The sequence below is a fragment of the Alligator mississippiensis genome, chromosome 3 (assembly GCF_030867095.1).
Source record: "Alligator mississippiensis isolate rAllMis1 chromosome 3, rAllMis1, whole genome shotgun sequence".
NCBI lineage: Eukaryota > Metazoa > Chordata > Crocodylia > Alligatoridae > Alligator > Alligator mississippiensis.
Genome location: NC_081826.1, coordinates 238,136,442 through 238,158,258, shown reverse-complemented (window position 1 = coordinate 238,158,258; position 21,817 = coordinate 238,136,442). Strand labels below are relative to the sequence as shown.

Below are 21,817 nucleotides of genomic sequence, written 5' to 3'. Positions count from 1 at the left end.
TGTTAAATGCATTACAGCAGCAAAGCTGTCAGGCTTTTCATACCAGAATATATTTCTTGAAAAATAGCCTCATTTCAAAAAACAAAACTTTCCACAATAAAAATGTCATCATTAATATTTGGTATATTCCTAAAATTTGTGATATTTGCTGAGTTTTGTTATTGAAATTAGTTTTTAAATCTGTATCAAAATTCTTCACTTACCTGCAACCACAATTTCTTGCTGAAAACAATTTTCTTCATTTTTTTTGGATAAAAATGTGGGAAAGGGAGTCTTATAGAAAAATATTCCTTTCTTTAAAATGGTCAGAATTTGAAATTTGAGAAATGGTTGGCACCCCATGAATTTCTTAGTAAAATTATTCTCACGTTTTTTGATGGTCTGTATTCTAAAAATATGCAACATAGAGGATTTTCAAAGGAGTCTAAGGGAATGAAGCATGAAAATTTCCCAGAATCAGTTAATTTCCTTTAAAAATCCCAGCTCTCAGTAATTTTTGCTAGCCTACTTGTAGTGTGAGAAATTCATAATATCCCTTGCATAAAGCTTTGTATTACACCAGGAAAAAAAAACCAAAACATTGTCAGTAAATGGAGTGGGATCTTCTCCATTTTATTCATTTACCAAGTCCTGAGAGTTCTGCTAAAAGCCATCTCATATGCAGAACTAGACAGAAATCACAGTTTTCCTGAATTTAAGGCCAGAAGGGATAACCAGATCTCGTCTGCCCTCTTGCATATCCAAGGACACCGAGCCTCACCCAAATACCCTACGTCAAACTCAAATCAATTAGAACTTAATAAGACTAAAGCATATAGAGTCTTAGGAATCCAAATTGTGTTTAGGCAGGAAAAGAACAGGCAGAGAACAGGAAAGATGAAAGAACAACCAGTGCCTGAGGCCCTTCCAATTGCAGGGGATTAGTCTGTTGAATTAAGATGATCTCGGCAGGTCAACTGTGTCTCATGCCATGAGGAAAGTTAAATCATCCTTAAATCCCTGCCTTTAGCACTCCTGGGGAAAATTCCTTTTTGCCCCCAAGTCTCATGATAGATACAAATCTGAGCACATGAGATAAAAAAACCAACAACGTGGCATCTCTGTACCAACTCAAAGAACTAGTCCTTCATTTCCAGCTGCTTCAGAGGAAAGAAATGTCTCCCTCTTCTCTTGCCCCTATCCCATTAAAACTCACCAAAAGCACAACCTAGAATTCATCTAGCTAATGACACATTGCCCAAGTTATTCCTGGCACCTGCCGGTGAGTACCTGAAGTATGTTATTGGATAATAACATGTTTAAAGCAGAGTTGCAAGTGCCTTGAGATCGATACACGCCATTGCATTCTCTCTATGGCCCATGTAGGAAGGGAATGAAGAAGGTGCTTCTTAGATTTCAAAGCCAGAAAACCCCACCATGACTCTCTGGTCCAAGCTACCAATACAAGTATAGTCTAAATTTATAGCTAAAGCTAGATTAAAGGGTACCTTTTAAAATGTTCTGACTTCATTTTAGACTTCAAGCACTAACTACCCTGGTAAACTGCTTTCTGTTTACCTGTCCGCAGAGTTAGGAAATTGTCATATTTTAGGATTGAATTTGTCAACTTCAACTTCACTGTTCAACTGACAGATCAATTATACATGACACAGTGGACCATCTAATGTTCAATTACAGTGACCTGAAGAATAACCATATTCTTTTTAATAGTGGTCATCTTTACTTTACTTTTTGGGCTGAACTCAACTGGAATTCTTCCAATAAATTTAATTGGCCATGGATGAGGTCCTTACAATATGGTGTTGTAGATGGGCTGCTCTATCAGAAGATGTAAGTACTCCTGAATGTGATTATTAGGGTTTTTGTGTGTAGCAAAACATTTGATGGTTCTATAAGGAAGAAAAAAAAGAAGATATCTTTACCTAAAACAAGCACTTAGAAATTTAGCTTTTTCATTGTTAAAATTAACAATTAGATTCAGAGAGAACCATTTTGCTCTCTTATTTAAAAATGCCATTCTTGGGTTTTATAAAGGAAAGCACTTTCTTCTATACTATTTAATTTTTATTAGACACTATATCTTTATCATTCCTTTTCTTGGCTTTAGATAGACATTAGTGTACAAAATATTTGAAGCGGCTATGAGAATTTGTACCTTTCATACCCATGTACAGCTCCTTAGATGAATGCATTTTACTACTCTCCATTTGTTTTTCTTTCATTAGTTTTTAAACATTTTCTCATGGTTTGCATGGAAGCCTGCTTTCTAGAATTGTGAGGATGGAACTCAGACTTGTAGGCTCAAATAATACAATTCATAATAAAACCCAATCCAAATAATTTGGATTTAAACCATCTTTGTGAAGATGAAACCTAGTAAAAGGACAGATAAAAGAAACCATTCATTTTTAAATGAGACCAGCAAAGCAGCAGATCAAAGAAGCTGCATACACTTATACACAAATGGCAAGTCTTTGGAGATCAAGAGATTTACAAATCTGGAAGAAGAGAATAATGTTCAACATTTTCTAAATGTAACAGGAGATATAAAGACTTTACCAAAATGAGATTATAAATTTAAAACAGTGACATTATGACTTTCCTTTGCAATTTTTTCTTACATTTAACTTTTTCTCAGTCCCAGGAGAATGAAGCTGATTATAGGTCAGATGAGCTGAGAAGTAAAAAAGGCTAAAACCTCAGTCTAGTTTTTCAGAGGGCAAAGGTTTCTGAATGTGCCAGTTTGTTAAAGTGTTACAAAGAAGTCTTGAATTATCCAGAGCGGAAGCTGTAAGTAGGTCACTGAATAGGACTACAATAGGGTAAAAAGCTTCCTTAATAACTGGTCATATCAATGAGCTGTATTTTCAGATTTACTGGCAATGAATGCATGTAGGGAAGGAGAGAAAATGGGAGATGGGAGTTTAATGCCTTAGCACTTATTGAAAGGTAGTTACTGGCAGTCATGTTGTTGTATAATATACTGTTTTCAATTGATTTAAACGTTTGGCTGAGGAAGGATATGCCAGCCTTAACCTTGGTCTGCAGCAAAAGTTATTGGCCATAGAGATGTCATTGAAATCTCTCACAATCAGAAAACAGCTTCTTAGGTGGAAATTATACACTATAGTTAAACTTTAGGTTATGTCACTATGCTAAAGTTTCCAGAAAGTAGACATGTCATCACATTAGTTTGCCTAGGTTTCTGTGAACAGATACAGCAGGTTCATATCTTAAACCTTTCAGCTTCGCATTTCATCCTTCTACGCTTTGGAGCCCAGACCATAGTGCATAGAAAATGCATAGAGTTCTCATCAAGGGATGTGCTGATGTATGAACACATAAGCAGGTAGCTTAAAGTTCAGCGTGGGAACCTATTTGGTTGTACTGCTGCAGCTCTGTGAAGGTCAATCTCTTATACCACAGCCTGAGGGTGTAAATCGCAAGGAAATGAAAACAATTTTGAATATCAATATAAAGCAAGGGCTTCTCAGATGTACTCACTTCATCCTGCTGTGTTAGCAGCAAAAAGGTGAGTCCGTTATTGAACCATCACCTCTCTGACTGTGCAATTCTCTGAAATGAATTTAAAGGCCAGATTAAATGTAAATGATTTTAGGGCCAGATTAATTCAGCACTGTAGTACAAAATCAAACTAATACTGCTGTACTATAGTACAGTATTACTGTAATAAAACTTCAAAGCAATAGTGACTGACTAAAACAAAATGAAACAGCACCAACTCTAAAAATCATCCTTCATACCAATTCCTACCTTTGGTAGTGTTTTTGGCAGCAAGGAGCTGGTGGCCTTTATGACGAGTCTATAAGGTTTCAGATTGCAGCTGACTAGCTTATCCACCCACGCTGGCATCTTTAGTAGTGGGAGTCAGGAAGATCGCCCTGCCTGACAGTAATGGCTCAAGTTTCCCATTATTACTTCAATAAATTTAAAGTAAGGCCTATAGCAGCAAGACCATGCAAGCATTTCCTGGTTCTACTCATTGCAGCAATGAGGCAAGGGTATTGACCATTTGCACTTCTGTTTCTAGAGATCAATCACTCTCTGAAAACCAAGGTGCATTAAACTCAGCAGAGACCCTCCAAAAGATAACAAGGAGAAAAGAAAGTTGAGGTGGGTGTGTTGAGGGTCCAGCTGGCCATTCATGATTCATGGCATGTTTGATTAGCTTTGCTTTTGGGCCACCATTTCCCAAAATAGTCTATATATTGGGTACATATACTCTATATGTTGGCTTGTAGACTCTGTATATTAATTTCACTTGACATTTCCTAGTTTGTGGGATTTACACTGGCTCTAATTCTCTGACTGAGACACAAAAGGCAGGACAAAAGGCAGGTAAACCCTAGGATACACCCATACTGCAGGTGTCGTTGTAACAGATCATTCAGGTATGCCTGTCTTCAATTTAACTAGGTGGATATCAATATCAGGAAAGACATGACAGCATGGACTTAGGGGTGTGCTGATTAAATAACTAGGGTCCATGGCAGGGTTTATGTATCCCACTCTTGGAGCCCATAGTATCTTTACCACTATCATCACTACAGTTTGCTAGATTTGATCATGGTTGTGGTATACCTGCATTTTTTGTAATGGTGTCTTAGTCCTAGAAGTCTGAGGCCTTGGATTCTATCTCTGGCTTTGAAAAAAACTTCATTTGTAACATCAACCAATTCTGCTAGACACAGCTCATTATAATATGGCCTCCCTTTTTTACACGTAGATTTCAAGGGCAAATCAATTCCAATAAATCTCCAATGCATACTACATGCATTAATGTGCATGTGTTAGAAGCACTGACAAGAAACAGGATCACATTTTTATGGGAAAATAGTCATTTATTTCCAAGGAGATAAAGGTTCAAAAGTATAGTAGAGTGAGCAGTTTAGGAGTATAGCTGAAAAATTTGAGACAAACGATTGGCATTTTATAGGCCCGTATCAGATGCTCCTCCATGGTACCAGCTCATATTTAGTTCAGTTTGGTTCAGAAGTGATGTAGTTGAAAACATGTTTCTAAAATGATTCAGTTGATTCTGACCTTACTTGTGTTCTTTTCCTTCTTGATATGACAATTACCCTTTCAAACCTGGTCGCTTACTATTGCACGCCGTCATAAATTAGTAACATTGCTGAAGAGTTAACACAGAGTGAATGGATTTAGGTCTTGTTGGATCACTAGGGGCAACAGAGTACACTCCAGAGCTGAGAGAACTAATTTAATGTAGATATGCTGCTTCCTATCAAAAAAAATGCTTAAGCATCTTTTATTGATACAAGTGTATGGAAAAAAATGTGGAGAGAGGACAATTTAGATGGGAGAGCTTTGTCACTAGCAAACTGCAATCCTTTAAATACAGGTTTTTAGCCTGTAACAGGTTTTACAGGCTGTTGGATAACAGGTTTTTGGATAAAAGGTTTTTAGCCTGTAAAACTTACAGAGGAATCTAACTGGTCCATGTTGACTGAGAAGTCATAAATACCATGCATCTACACTATTTGTATAATCCACTGACTTTTCTCTGCCTTAGCTATATCATATACATACATACATAACAGAGTAAAAAGTGGCTGGAAAAATTCAACAAAATTATTCCAACTTGCATGGGGAAAGGAAGACGTTTATATAGAGAGACAGAGTTGATTTCTTTGATATAAAAATGCTCAACCAAAACAGAGCCAAGCCCTGAAACAAGAAACTTCACATAGGGCTACATGAAAGGCGATTTCCTTATTACACAGGCAGCAGCTGGTATGAAAGAGAATCCTAGAAAAGCTTGTAACCTGCAGTGGTGAAAGGTTCTTATAGAGCTAGCCTGAAATCCTATTTGGTGCTTGGTTTATCTCTATGCTTTATTTCTGTTATACCCTACAGTTTTATTTTAACGGAAGCTCCCTCTATTCACTTTATTTAATAGAAATGGGCCAAACAAAGTTTTGGGGGAGAAGTAAATATTCTGATTTTTGTTTAAATAACTTGCATGGTCTGTTTTGTTGTACTTGTCTTTAAAAATTGCCAAAGAGACTGTATATGACTTTGGGATATTAATAAACTATAACTGCCTTCTTCTGATCTTCATGTCTCATTAAACGAGCATTTCCATGCTAGGAGTACTATCAGCTAACATATCCTTTAAAATTAATGTTTCTTGGTATGTTATACTGGAGGTTTCATAAAAGGTTCATGGTTCTTTGTTATTTTACAGCTCTGGATAGAAATATCCAACATTAAAATAACCTCACTGGAAATCGATAGCAATTCCTACATTGCTAATAAAGAAATGAGAGTCTCTTCAAACTTTAAGAGCAGGCTGTGGAATGTTTAAAATAGGTATTATTTCATAACACATTTTAAATAAATATAATTCCATAATGGTACTCAGGTAAGCCCACAAACCAGATACTGTTTATAAAGTAAAATTTCCATTTATGTTATTTTCCTCTTGGGAATAATTTAATTTTACAAACCCAGTTTATTATAGCGTAAGGAGTTCTTTACTTCAATGGACATTTAGAACCATCACCTAATGTACATAAGCATATGGTTTTCATTTGTTTTTACATTGCAGCCTTAGGTCACTTCCCTAAACCACATCCTTGGCTGCTAGAAGGCATGCAATTTTCTCATAAACCTCTACCTTTGCTTTCCACCCTGAAATATTTTTCTCTGTCTTTATTTTAATCCTTAGATTTTGTAGTCAGACTGGTCTAAGGATTAAAGTAAAAGCTATTAATATGAATCACCTTGTAGGACTTGGAGACCATTTTTGGCAGAGTTTGTCCCATCTTTGGACTGGTGACTCTCTTTATCCCATTCTACACTGTGAAAAGTTTTCTAAACCAAAAATCAAATTACTAACCACTTATTTTCTCTTACCATGGAAGATTTCAGTGATGTGCTGACAACATTTTGTCAAGAAACTCCCTCAAAGTTCCAGCTCTGTCTATGACATTTCCTAAGGGCCCCTCTACATGTGCAGATAAAGGTGCTATGGGATCTAATGTGCTATCCACACAATCATGCTCCTGCCATGCTACACGTGCATGGCAGGAGGCATAAAGGTGAGATTGTGCATTAGATTCCATTGTACCTTATTGCTGGTGCAGGAGAAGCCTCATCCCAGGCTCCCCCTGCACTGGCAAGAAGCAAGTGAGGGGTTGATGGGCCGTTACAAACTCCCAGCCCCAGGCAATGCGTAAAACCCCCAGGGCTGGATGATAACAGCTGCTGAAGTCTCCCAGCACTAGGGGTGCATGAAACTCCTGAGGCTGGGAGATTGCAGCTGTGCCTGTAGCTGCTGGGATTCAACTGGGAATGCATGCTTCAGGGATCCACAGCTGTGGGACTCTGGGTCCTAACAGGTGTGGGATGCTGCTAGGACTCAGAGTCCACAGCCGTTGGGGCTGAGAGTTCCCTCACTTGTGGGACTCCCAGCCCCAGCTGGGCAAGGTGCACTCCTGTGGCTGGAAGCTCAGTCAGCTGATGGGGCTCCCAGCTGTGGGGGAGATCCTGTTATACATCCAAATTAAAGATGGATAACAACCAGCTATAAAGTTAATACACATTTTTGAGGTCTAACTTTATAGCTGGTTGGAGGTTTTTATGGCATGATAGCTACTTTGCATGTGTAGCTGGTCTCTCTAATTAACCAGTTAATTGTGTGATACCTGTAATGTGTAGAGGGCTAAGTGAAAGGCCCGTCCCTTAAAAATAAACAAACAAACAAACACCAATACATTCAAACCAATATTCTTTCCCCCGGACTACCCTAATTCCCTTGAAACCAATATTTAGCCACCTCTATGTCCAAAAATAATACTATGTTTTCTTGAATACCATGCCCTCCTCCAAAGAAGACATGCACCTTGTTTTGGGGAAGGCAGAATGAAGGAAAATAGATTTTTCCAGAGTTATGGCTGTGTAAAGCAGAGACAGAGACAAATCTTCAGCTCTGTCACCCAATCTCTTCTGCTCAGGTAAAAGCTGAAACCCTAGATGCTGTTGAAGGCTGCTCTCCATGGGTGGATCTACAATCTTGAAAAGAGCTAAAAAGTCTGCAAAGCTGTGAAATAGAAGAGGCATCAGGAATAGCTAGCATACAGAAAAATTGCCAGAAGAAATGCTAGCTTGATTAGTGGAACAGCAAGACCACCAAAAAGGAGAGAGAATTATTAACACCTATGAAGTGACTAACAGTGAATCACTAAGTCAACTGACTCCCTCATCTGCCTGAACAGAAATGCCATTGCTGCTGCCAGGTTTTGGTGCAGGAATCAAAACTGAGCGTTTCTATTTCAGGAGAAAAAAACTCAGCTTTTCCACTTAAGGCATCACAATTTTGAGGTACTGACTTTTGGGGAAAAGGTGTGTGTGGCATGCAATAGAACACAGCAATCCTATTCCCAATTCCATCATTAACTCCACTTCTCTTGACACACCATGTTTTTCTGTACCCAATACCATATGGGTTTCTACATTAGGTACATTGCCAACATAACAGCCATTTTTGTAGCAATAACAAAAATGTAGCAGTGGCAGGATACTTTTCCTGTAGTCTCTGGCTCCGAGATGGATTAAATGGAGATATAATCACTTCTGTACTAAATTCTGAAGTGAAACTGCTTTAGTTCTTGTGGTAGGTAGGTCTCCACTGGCTGCTTGAAGCCTCCAACCTATTGTGGTGAAGTCGGAAGGGAGGAAAAGAATCTCCCCAAGGTGTTGTGTGAGTTTGCTAGAAGAACAGATCTCAGCTTGATGGTTTTAAAGGAGTAGAAGGGACAGCCAGTTTACTTTGTGTAATGCTTGGGCCAGGGAAGGTAAGTTTCTGGCTTGTTTTTAATACCACCTCTTGAAATTCTTATATGTACATAGATTGACAGATGAGAGTAGAGAGAAATACAGGTAGATCTGACTGACATGTGTCTAGGTGTCCAGCTTTTGGAAGCAAATACTGCCAACAGAATCTCTGCTTTCATTTTTAATAAATAGTTTATCATCCTCTTGATTGTCAAGAAAAGCTGAAAACATTATTCAACTATAACCCTAATGCTGATGTATGTCTCTGAGTCTACATGCAGTGAAAATAGATTCAAGAAAAATATCCCACCCCAAACATCCCAATAGGGCTGGAAGACAAGAGTGATAGGATGTAGCTATGAAGGTCTCACATCATAGCTGTGTCTAGGCCTCAATTTTCCATAACTCAGGGCCTAGATACTGGCAAGAATAGATTAACAGGAAGCAGCCATTTCCCCTTTCCACCTTGTACGTTCCTGGAGAGTCTGGAAAGTGGAATGAAGTAGCAGAGACATTACAAGCTCTTTCAGTGTCTGGGGCAGAGGTAGGGAGGAAGTGGGGAATTATGCTGACCACTGGAGAGTGGCAGGAGGAGGAGATGAGTCCTACCTGCCCTGGCTCTCCTTACCTGGGCAATGTCTGTTACTACTGTAGCTGCTGCTTGGGCTGCTACTACTGAGGGACAGGCAGTGGTACAGGTTCCCCAGGGCCATTCCTATTGCCCCTTTGACCCCCACTCTGGGTACACAGCTGTGCCTCCCATGGCAAAGCCTCCTGGGGAGGGGGAAGCAGGGCTTCATTACATATTCACTACTGGGCATGGGGCCACGCCAGCCTGGTTCCTATGGCTGGGTTGCACAGTGCTGTGCCTGTTGTGGCAAAGACTCCTGAGGGTGTCAGTGTCCCTTTAAGTTGGCACCTGGGGCTAGTTTCCCACTTATGCCTCCCCCCCCACCTCCCCTGTTATGCTACTATGAAGTAGACAGGAATATATGGTATCTACATATATTTTCACACCTTCTGGGAGACTTCCTTTAGTGGGGAAACCAGGAGAGCCCAAACTAAGCCAAAGAAAAGGCTGAGAAAGGCCCAGACTTTTGGGTAGGCTTATCAACCCTCTAATTGTCTCTTCCCAGCCCTAATATGATGTACTCTTGTCCACTATTACCTAAAGACTATCTATAGGACTGGACTTAGGACACTGGGTAGGAGCAGGGATATGTTACCTGTTGGAAAAGACCTCAGATTTAACTCAGTTTTACCTAAGTAGTATATAAAAGTGGAAGGTAAGATCTTTATGTTTTGTCACGCACAAAGCACCATGCAATCACATGGTGTGGCAGGACCATAAAACAGTTGCTTTCAGCTCTAACACTCGATTTATATTACTGTTGCATGACTAAGAGGAGAAAAAAAAGAGAGAGCTGAAATTTTCATTGCATGAAGCCAAATTCATCTGAGTTAATGAGAAGTTTATAGCCTACCAGTTCTCTAGCCTACGGTGGTGGTGGGGGGGGGGGGGGTTAGCTCTGATAGTCTTGGCTTTCACCTCCTGCATCTTTTTTGACTCTTTCCTGCCATGTCTTGATGATTGTAGATGTTATTAGCCAGGCGGTAGTATCTACCACAGTAGGCTACCGGCAAACCCTAACCCCTTTTATCTGTGGTCTCGCCTTTTCGTTGCCCGCAAGGGATTTTGTGTGACACTCAAACCACACTCTGTCATAAGTAAGCAACTCCTTTTATTGTCCTTTGAGTGTTGTTACACTCTTGACCATTACCAAAAAAAAGTTTTTTAATTTTTTTTAGAGACGCCTTTGAAGTGTTCTTATCTTCGTTGATGTCCTGTTCTGTCCAACTACCTTTCAAAGCTGAACCAGGGATTGCCTTGAAATCTCTGCCTTTAACTTTCAGGTAAGTAAAAGAAAATGTTTTTGTTTTGTTTTGTTCACAAGCCCTTGCTGGGGATAGTCAACAACTAAAAATCCAAAATCAAAGGTAAGGTTTCCTTATGTTTTCATCATACTCCTCTCTCTATTCTCTCACTGTCTTGTTATTTTTTTTTCCAGAGGATCCACTCCTGTCTCCATTTCTCGCAGCTTCTCTGCTTCCCCTCCTGGGTGATCCTTCCCTTGCTCAGGTTACACTCGCCGCTTTTCTTTGTCCAGCCTTCTCTCTTTTGCTGGACCAATGTCCCAGCTCGCCCCGTCCCTGCGGTCTTCTTCTCCTTCTTCCGCTTTGAGGAGACTCCACCCCTTTTTCCTTGCTTCTTCCTGCTACGCAGCTCTCTCCCATGGCTCCTTTATAAGCAGGGAGCAGCTGCTTTTAAAACGCTGCTCTCCTGGCATGATTGATTTCCCCATGCCGGTATTTCTTCACACCTACCAGTCCTCTTTTCTCCCCACAGTCAGTAGTTTTAGCTATACATGACCCTGAATATAGAATTATTTTTCAGATGGAAATTGTGGAATCCAACAATAATTGTGAAAATAATTAAACCAGTTGCAAAAATGTTCATTGTAAAAGAATAGGCACCTTTTTTTTGGTATGAGGTAAGAAGACTCCGCGCTTGTGTAGCCCAGTCACCTGATGAATAACCTTGGGGAAAAAAATAATTCCTTTTTTTTGGAGCATGCAGCTTTTATAGATTTGTTCACAAATCAAAAAGTGAACAATTTTGATTTTATCTTTTAGCACTATTACTGTCAAAATGCACCATTTCATATTTTACTAATATATATTCCTGGAACATGCAATATAAGTCCTTCCATACTTGGATGATGAATAACAGAAATGCCAATAAATACATATATAGAGTAGTTTTATATTCTAATAATCTACTCATGGAGTTTTAAATCCTCTCTCCCTTATAAGCTAGAAGTTCATTAATCAAATCACCCAATTAATTCACTGCTCTAGATCATGTCACTGCTAAAGATGAAAGCTAAGCTTGAACTGCAAGCTTTTTTTCACTGTGTTTTTAAAATGAAAATATTCAGCAAGATTCCCCTTGGCATCAATAGCAGAAATATCTGCCAAAGCCATGAGTGCCCTGATACCCACATTCAGCCAGAGGAGAGCGAGATGCTCATCAGATGGGCGTTATATTGGTCCCCCTGCAATAAATAGAAATTATTGTAGTTTTCATGGTTGGTCATGGTAAGTGGCTGCCAGTATTAAATGTTCACAATAAATAAAAAAAGTAATAAAAATTCTTCTAGCACATACATTTTATATTAGTAAAATATGAAATGGTGCATTTTGACAATAACAGTGCTAAAAGATAAAAAATAAAATCAAAATTGTTCACTTTTTTCTATAAAAGCTGCACGCACACATAGACCTATACTTAATATGCATTTACAGTAATATTAAACAATGGAGCATAAATTCAATAGCATACACTTTGAGTGTAGTTCATAACTACTATCTTTAATACAGAGCAAATATTTAGAACAGATTGTTGTTTAAGACTACATTGTAATCTTTTGATAAAGAACACAAAGTAATCTGCCCTGTGGTGTCTGTCTCTCTTCTGGGATGCTGTAGAATACTAAAAATCACGCATCTTCCAGGTTTAAGGAATTCTGTAGGTTCAAGGCAAGTTTCTCTGTAGGGTAAGATACCGGTAGCTCATTATTAATCCTTTTTAGCGGCATTTCAGAGGTTTTATTTGATGATCTGTTTGCAATTAGACCCATATGCTCATTCCTAATACCCTTTCCCTAAAGTATGAATGGAACCAATCTACTAAAGCCCTTGTGGAACTGCTTAAAGAAAGGAGAGGGATTCTTCTGAGCATCCAAGGCAGGGTTCCTTCTGTCACTTTCCACCACTCCCATTTGTTGACACTGAAGCGGATATCCATGACTACCTGTAGGAATTCTGCTGGCATATAATGAAGCTACAGTTACAACCTTAACTGTACATAATCAAAATCTTTGTGACGCATGAGGGAGATAGTTTATGATGTGACAAGTATTGCAGAAATGAATATTTATGCACTTTTAGGATAAATATTGGCATAGTAAGGGAAATATTATATAGTGATGAGGGCATATAAGGTAGCATAAACATTTACAAAGACCGTGTGGCAAATTTCCTGAAGTATATTTCCTCAATTTTAATTTCTCACATCTTATTTTGAAAAAAAGCTAAGTGGTAAAGCTGACCAGCTTTGGCAGCCAAACTCCATTATAAGTTTTCAAAACATCTTAGGTTCAGGAAATTCTGGGTTGGGTTGTTTTAAGACACTGTATTAACAGTGCTTTGGAGAATTTCAGAACATTGATTTAAGCAGAAGGAAAACTAGACTCCAAATGATCATAAGGAGCGCCCAGGGAAAAACAGGACAGAGCACAAAAAAATGATCTTGTTCTTTGCATTTTGTTAAAGTGAACCAACATTAAATGAACTTCTTTCCAAGTTAGGTCATTTAATCTTGGTTTAAGTTAAACCATGTATTTCTTCTTGTAGTATTTGAGAATTATTTTCCAGGCCGAAGTATAGGGTGCCAACATATTTGGTATTTATGCTGAGTGGCAGCAACATGTTCACACCTAAATATCTTTCAGTACTTGTCAAAGATTTCAGAAGGCTGGCCAGACAAAATTACAACTTGGTAATGCTCTTAAACCACTGTAAGGAGGAGCACCCTCCTCCCCCACAGAAATACAGGAAGGTGAAAAATGTGGAGCGTATGATGCTGTCACTCATAAATGAGGGCTTAATCCTCAATTGGTATAAATCAGCATAACTCCAGGCTCTTCATTTCAATTGAACTATGCTGATTTATGAGATAAAGACCTAGGTTTAAAACAAAAAAAATGTTTCTAGCATTGTGGAATGCTTATTGCTGTCCTGTGCAGATTGGCTGGAAAAAAATCCCCAGGCCATAATCTAGGTTTGTATAACCCAAACTCAGTCAGTGCACACTAACCGAGGACCTGACACCCCCAATTTTAATTGAAACAGGCCTGTATGCATATCTCCTTTCTCCTCTGTCCCGAACAACTGTTCCAGAAAGTGAAGAATGCTTCATTTTCCTTTCTCCAAAGAAATCATTTAAAGAAATCTATTTAGAAAAACCCTACCCCTATAACAAAATGAAAATCCTAGGAATGCTGTTTAAGTCAATTTAAAATATTTTATAATAAGCATTAGTGCAATATTAACCTCATACACTGTTGAAGATGTTGAAGACTGAAATAATTTTTCACAAAGAATATTATTAGCATTCAGCAAGAAAAAGAATTTAGTTTTTAGATGGCTTTGTGAGATTTACTTGCTTTTATTTAGCTTGTTTTTCCTTTTCCTCATCTTCCTCTTAATACATTTTAGGCATAACTACATTTCAAATGTATCTGAATTTTGTATCTTCATAAGATAACTTCTTTGCAAGTCGATTGAATTTTTTCCTGCATTTTCTAATGTTGATATATTTTGCTAATCAAATTGCACAAAACTTCTTTCAAATATATTTTTATTTTATAATTAGGTTGGTTCCATTGTTCACACTATACCTTTCACTGCATATAAAACTGAGTGATCTGTTTCTATGTAGTTTTGCTTTCTGGTTCTTGTATTTTAGCACAGCGGGTCTGTGTTTGGGTGGTACACTCTGTAAGGGAATATTTATAATTAAAAATATCTTTACAATGACATAATTAAAAAAAACCCCAACAACATTTCTTCTGCAAAGGGGTCTTGTTAAAGAATAAAGAAGATTACAAAACACATTCACTGTACATGGAAATATAGTCTTAAATCTATCTGATGACAAAATATTTGACTATGGAAACCTTTTAGTCACAGCAGTTTCTTTCATTGCAGACATTCTTATAAGATCAGTCACTAGAATAATAAGTCATGCTGTGAACAGTAATTCACAGTGCTGCTCCTTATATTTGTTTAAACACTGTGTGTCCCTGAAAGCACTGAGGGCTGGGACAATAGCATGGCCACATACTTATGCAAGGGTTTGCTATGAAAGAAAATAAATAGGTTTTCTTTTTCTCATTAGAGAAGCCTTTACAGAATGCCTTCCCTTTAGCAAACATCACTTGCAGGCTACTTACCTGAAAGTTGCCAAAGCAGCTTCCTCCGGGTAAGGTGACATAACTCACAAATGGAGGACCGGGAGAGTTCAGGGACTCGTATACCACTGTGCCTTCACTTGGAAATACAGCTTTCTGCTTCTGTTTACTCTCCCAGAATTCCTGCAGTATTACCACAACGTTCACTATAAAAACCCCAAAAACAAACAAACAGAAATATATTGGATAGAGTACATGCATTATATTTTGACTTGTAATTCTTTTTGCCAGGAAATGTCTAAAGATAGACTGGTGAATTGGAGATTCAATCAAAGCCATCATCTGTATAACAACCCCTATCCTCTCATGATCCCAACGCCTTTCAACTCTGCCTGGGTCTGTAGGCGATGGGAAACCTCCAAAGAACATGGTACTTCAGGAATTAAGGCTGATCATGCACTGCATGGCTTTCTTCCCTCAAGTCAAGGGTCCAATATGATATCACTATGAGCTTGAATGTCTACACAAGACCCTCTGCTGCTATACTTATGTTGGGTTAGTTATGATAGTAGAGCCCACAGGGATAGATGCAGTGTATACTAATAAAAGATTTTCTGCAGCTGTAGCAAAGCTGTGTCATGCTAGTGGTATTGTCAGCATAGTTTGTCAGCAGTAAGTTGTGATCTTTTCATACCCCTAACCAATTGTTATTCTGGCTAAACTTTGTGGTATACCTCAGGCCGCTTTCCTGTGTTTCAAAAGAGAGGCAAGCTCTTACATTTTTTTAAAACCTGTCACCAGGATAATTATTGTTGCTGCACTCAACAGCACAGCAGAAGTGGGTAGATGTTGATGGTGTGTGAAGTGATGGGTTTGCATCATGCTTTGTGAACTGGTCAGGGTGGAAAATAATGTATATTATGGGAGTAATAGCAGCAAGATACCAGGACCATGAAAGCACTGAAAATCAGAAGTACAAACTAGGATCACTTATAGTTATTCCTGCACTGAGAAGCTTCGTGGGGGTTAGGATTACAAAGGCTCCTAACAGACTTAGGGTCTCTGTTCAAACTGAAAATGAATAGGAGTTGTGTGCATAATTCCGTTAAAGACCCTTTGAGAAAACCAGCCAGAAAAATTACGTCTGATATTTCCTGGCACTTAGTTATCACTGTAGGTACAAATACCTTTTTAAACACTGTTGGAGATATTGCTAACTCTTATTTTAGGTTTTGCTTCTTTCAAATATGACAATCTACTGCTTTCAAGAACAGTCTTACATGAACTCTGTAAAAGTGCAAGATGCTATCAGTACTAATCCCTTTCCTAGGGTTATTTGTCTGAGAAATATAAAGCATATGAAAAATAAGAGGCCATGTTGAACCTTCAGAATGGTATAGATGAAGAAAGAAATCTTTTTGAATAAACTGACATGGAATAAGAACCTGAAGTTTGGCATAAACTGCGTAATTTCTGTACCACAGAAACTGACTTCTACTTTTCTAACCCCTGGCAGACATTAATTTAATTGCATGATTGGAACTGAGGAGTTTTATCCTGGATCCCAAAAACTCTGTTTCCTAACAAATCTGGCATGGCAGGATGTGTAAGTGTTTGGATACAGGATAAAATTCCTCAGATCCATTGCCCTTCTGCCAGATTTGGGAGGTCCCCAATTCCCAGCTGGCATGTGCCGGGGCATGGGTAGCTGGGGATCAGTGAACTCTATGATCCCCAGTTGCACATGTCCTGCACCTTGAAACAACTTGCAGTTGGTTGCATATCTGGACAGGCACTCGGAGATTAGGTTCCTGCACCACAGACCTGTCAACCTGGCCTCAGGCTATACAGTGTGATGTACTTTCCCCTTGCAGGGTCATTTCATAGTTTCATAGTTGTTAGGGGCTGGAAGGGACCTTACAGATCATTGGGTCCAGCCACTCTGCACTTGGACAGGAAAGACTGCTGGGGTTTTTAAAGCCACATGGGGGTATTTAAATTTGGCCTTGGGAACATGTTTGTAGCTGGTTTGGCATTTTATTGCATGCTAAATTGGATGAACATATGGTATGCTATACTTTACCTTACAAGTAACATGTTAATTGTGCAGTAAATGCAATGTCTGCCAGGGTCTTAACTTACAGTTTTATTGCCCTCCCAAGACCTCAAGAAATTACGAAATACTTATTTAGTGACATATCTTATCTGCTGTTGACTTCTGGATTTCAGTACAACAATTCTGAGAAGTCGTATAACTAGCTGAAATTGGTGACCTGTTATAAGGGTGATTATCTTCTTTTCAGCTTGCTTCAATTTGAAGTGATAATGAATTTGAGCAGAAAATTAAATTTTTAGACTGGACAGCTGCTAACATAACAGACCAAAGAACCTACTACAGTCTAGAATCAAAGAAGACAAGGTTCTTTGGGTAAAAGTGATATCTTTTATTAGACCAACTAAATGGTTGGAAAAATTGTTCTTTACAAGTTTTCAGGCACAAACACCCTTCTTCAGGCATGTGGGGAGTCTGTTGGTGTGTGTGTACTCTCCTGGATGGAATAGAAGGTTAAGCCAATATGCAAAATGCAGGTCTGTAAAAATCCAAATGTGTGGCAGGAAAGATCAGAGGAGATGGGAGTTCATAGGTGAGAGAGAGGTGGAGGGCAGGGAGGGCAGAAAGAAGGGAATGTTGACCTGGTGATAAAATGTAGCTGGTAAAATGTAGAGAAGTTACGTGGGGTTATTGGATGGCAGGCAGGTTATAATGTACCATATATCCAATGTTTATATTTAGTCCATAATTTTATGTATCCTATAGATTTATGAAGTGAAGTTAGTTGGCTCATCTATGAAAGGTATTTTGTAAATTCCCTTTGAGGATTAGATCTGAGAGATTGGAGGGAGAGTGGTTGTCTTGTGAGAAATGTGCACCCACATTTCTAACAAGTGCACCCACATTTCATTCTGGTATGCAGTTGTTGTTGGGTTTCTCTTACATATTTTCCATTTGGGCATATACGTAGGAGAAACCCAACAACAACTGCATACCAGAATGAACGCATACCAAAAATCTATCAAAGACAAAAATACCCAATTATCTGTGGGTGCCCATTCAGGACCCATAGCAAGGACTGGACTGCACAAATCAGTCCTTCCTCTATTTTTTTGTGCCATCTGTCCATCCCATCCATTGCCAATTTTATAGCAGGAGACAGTTCAGAATGTATCATTTTTTGTTTTCTGCTGCATTGATCCTTTTGAAGTTAGTTCAGTGCTTGGACATCCTGCAAACACTTCTTACTTAGCTGAAAGTTTCCATTGCAGTTTGACCTATCTTCATCTGTTTTAAAAATTAATCTGTGCAAGAATCTCTAAGCGCACCACAGAGATTCCTGTCATTACCATGGCCTGCCATGCCCTTTCTCACAGCAAAGTCCTGGGAAGATGAGGCTGAGTCCCTTCTTTTCTTGAAAGCAATATGAAAATAAACATTTTTCCAGCAAGTGAACCTTGTATTGGGCTATTTAAACAGCTAAGCTAATAAGACAAGCATCTGGAAAAGGTATATTATTACTATTTATAACCGCAATCTGTTAAACACTCTCCATGAATATAGGCTTGAATCAAAACCTCAAAACAAGTTACAGTCTAAGCTATCTGAGGCCTGGTATGCACCGAAAGTTTAACTAAGATGTTAATTTACACTGAATTAAAGCCATGCACAGTTCTGTGAAGATTCTGATATCAGATAAAACTTTATTTATAACATTTTAGCTTGTGTCAGTAGATTTACAGAGAAAAAATGCTAAAATGGTATAAGTTGTTTTATATAGAAATCCACGCACAAAATTAGTACTGGTTTAACTAAACCAATGCAAATTTTGTATCTAGACAAATTTTTACAGGTTACATCTATATGAGATGTATACTGCACAATAGACTATACATCTACATATGCACCCATATTAGGTTGGAATAAATTAATTTACTCCACAGCAGAATAGTACTTGTAAATACAAGTACTGTCCTACTGTAGAGTATTTTACTCAGCAGCAGCGCACATGTAGATGCTGCCTTGGCTTGCTGGAGCACAAGGGTGTATGAGCTGCCTGCCAGCTAGCCCCGCACTGAAGCACCCTGGTGTCGTAGCCAGCCCCTTTGCAGCTCACTGAGTTGGGGGAAAGGGGGGAAGCAGCCCCAGGCTAGCAGACTGATTCCCTGGGTCCCCTGCCAGTCGGGGTTGCTCTGATGAAGCTGCTGTCCTGGGTCATCTTAGTTATCTGCTAAGTATTGTAAAAGCATGTATGCAAATATGTAAACATAATTAGCCCTGCTGGAACTATATCAAGGAAATTTGCAGTTTATTAAGATCCTTTTACACTAATTCCCATGCAGGAAATTACATTGTTTATTTAATGCTCCAGGTGAAGGACTATCAAATCAATTGATATTTATCTCTGTTTCATACTTAACAAGTTTTGCGTTCTGCATAGGAATGTAGTGCATCGGCCATGAAAATTTGTTGCTGTCCTGGGTACACATGCGTATGACACACTTGAAGCAATAAACTCCGGTACAAAAAGTGCCAGAGTTTATTGCATCACATTAATATACATGTGTATATGCGCTCACAGAGTATTATGCTCTCAAATTCTTTCACTTCAAGTGTAGCAAAACCCACAGTTTTTCTTTTTTTTTTCTTTTAAAATGCATTCCCTCCCCTTCCCCAACAATTTCTGACTTTTTCTTTCCCTCTTCATTCCCTATAGATAAGTATAAGTGAGCTAAGACATAGGATAAGCTTCAGCATTTTATTTTGGTAGCAAGTTCTATTTGTTTTGTTTTTTTCCTTTATATTGTATAATTATTATGTTTATATTGATTTTTACTGTTCTATATTACTGTTTTACTGATACTATATGATTTAGGCCTACATATGTAAGTTAGCATAAGTCATGTCAAATTTCCATTTCATTTGTCAAGTCTCCATCCTGTCCCCAGGCCTGGTCGTGTAACCCATGACTCACACCTACCCCTCCTATGTAACTTGGTTCCTGAATGAATGGGGCTGAATGAGGGTGCTTGAGAGACAATGGCAGTAGGCTTAAAAATAGCTCCCTCTGAATGACCGAACCATCAACACCAATACCTGGACCAATGACGCAGCCCTTGGAGCCACCCTCAGCATTCAAGAAACAAAAGATGAGGAAACCTGCCATTGTGCCAGGCTGCACATGCTCAGTAAGAACACCTGGAGCCCTCTGGGACAGGACTGACATTGCCTGGACAGGCCTTCCACATAGGAGATCAGAGGCAGTCTGCCCCATAAAAAGGGGTAGTGAAGACTGACTCCTTGGGATGCCCTCTCCATCTGGACCGGCACCATGCCACACCACCTATCCACCCAGAGGCCCTGCCGGCGACCCCACTCTGGACAACATCTACTGGACAAGGACCCCTTTCCAGCCTGGATAGGTAGCTATCACCCCCACCCCCTCTTCAACCAAGGACTTGGACTCTGCCTCTCTTCCCTACCTGGACCCCAGCCCTTCCACTGAGTCTCTTTCTCCTGCTGCCATTGTGAGTGTGTGTGTGTGTGGGAACCAATAACTTCATGGGGTCGTGTAGCGTGTTGTCTGTTTAATAAACCTGTTATTTTGAAACCCTGAGTTGGGCTTTTGTCTGTTTCCTGACTGTTTTCTCCTTGCCACCACTTATCTGCCCCCCCTCCCCCCAGTCTCTAAGCTGTCAGCCTGTTTCCAGCCCCAAGCTCTCAGTTTCCAGCCCCAATCTACCTTAAGTAACCCCAAGCTTCAGTTCCTCAGCCAGCTTCTCTCTCTAGTCCACTGTTTCTAATCTTACTTCTGGCAACTTTCACTCCCTTCACTTTAACTCTCTCTCTCTCACCTTAACCTTCCCCCAAGTATCCCAGGTACCCCAAACACACACATACATACCGTGCCATCCAAGTTAGGAACTTACCTATGTGTAGGTGGGTTGTATGTGTGTGAACTGGTGTGTGTGTGTGTGTGTATACATATATATATATATGTCATTCTGTGTGATATATGAATTAGTAATCTGTGTATGTGTACTGAGTATGCAGGTATGGACAATTGCTTTTTGTCTAACTTTTGGGGTATATAGCGTATGTGCTTGAATTGTTGATAGGTATGCATGCTCCTAGGCTAGTTTGGATGTGTATGTGCCTGAATTGGTAGTGTGTGTGTGTGTGTGTGTGTGTGTGTGTGTGTGTGTGTGTATGCATCCAATTGATTTGTGTGTTTGTATATGTGCAATTGTGTCACACCCTCCTGTCTAACAGTGCAATATTGAGATCCTGAGAGTTGGCCTGACCCCACAGGGCAACACAAGTATTATTACAAAAGCTCAACTTATTCTGAAAACATATTGTATTTTCTTGTAATAACACCCCAGATTATAATATGTGCCATATTTTTGAAAGGCAAAATGAAGAAAAGATTGTTTTTCAGAGTTATAGCTGCAAAGAGCAGGGAGAGAGCCTATTATTCTTTCTGCTTAACTAAAGATGAAACCCTAGCTGCTGCTGGAGACTGGCCTTAGTGGTTGAATATGATTTTGAAAAGAGTTAAAGAGTTTCCAGGGCTGGGATATAGGAGGAGAGAGATCAGGAGCTCCAAGCAGACAACAAAATTATCCTAAGAAAGGTTAGCTTGATTAATGGAGCACCATAATCATTAAAAGAAGAGTTGATTGTTAATGCCTGTTTAATGGAGAACAATGAGCCACTAAATCAAGTGACTCCCTCAGCTGCCTGAATAGTAAGGTCACTGCTGATGCACTCTGGAGGAGGAATCAAAACAGAGGACTTCTGTTCTAGACAGAAAATCAGATTTTCTGCTTAACAGGCACATCCTAAATTTGGGAGGCTAATTTTGGGAAAAGCCATGTGTCATATGTAAGGAAATATGGAACATTCC

At 39.2% G+C, this 21,817-nt stretch overlaps 1 protein-coding gene across 3 annotated transcripts in view; it reads right to left on the bottom strand.

Moving 5' to 3' along the window:
- Window positions 1-21,817, bottom strand: part of LIX1 (limb and CNS expressed 1) — a 69,361-nt gene that overhangs the window by 21,956 nt on the left and 25,588 nt on the right. For all 3 annotated transcript variants that reach the window (XM_019483860.2, XM_006261604.4, XM_019483857.2), the window contains exon 2: window positions 14,898-15,061. In XM_019483860.2, coding sequence (XP_019339405.1) covers window positions 14,898-15,061 — 164 coding nt within the window. The remainder of the gene's footprint in view (window positions 1-14,897; window positions 15,062-21,817) is intronic.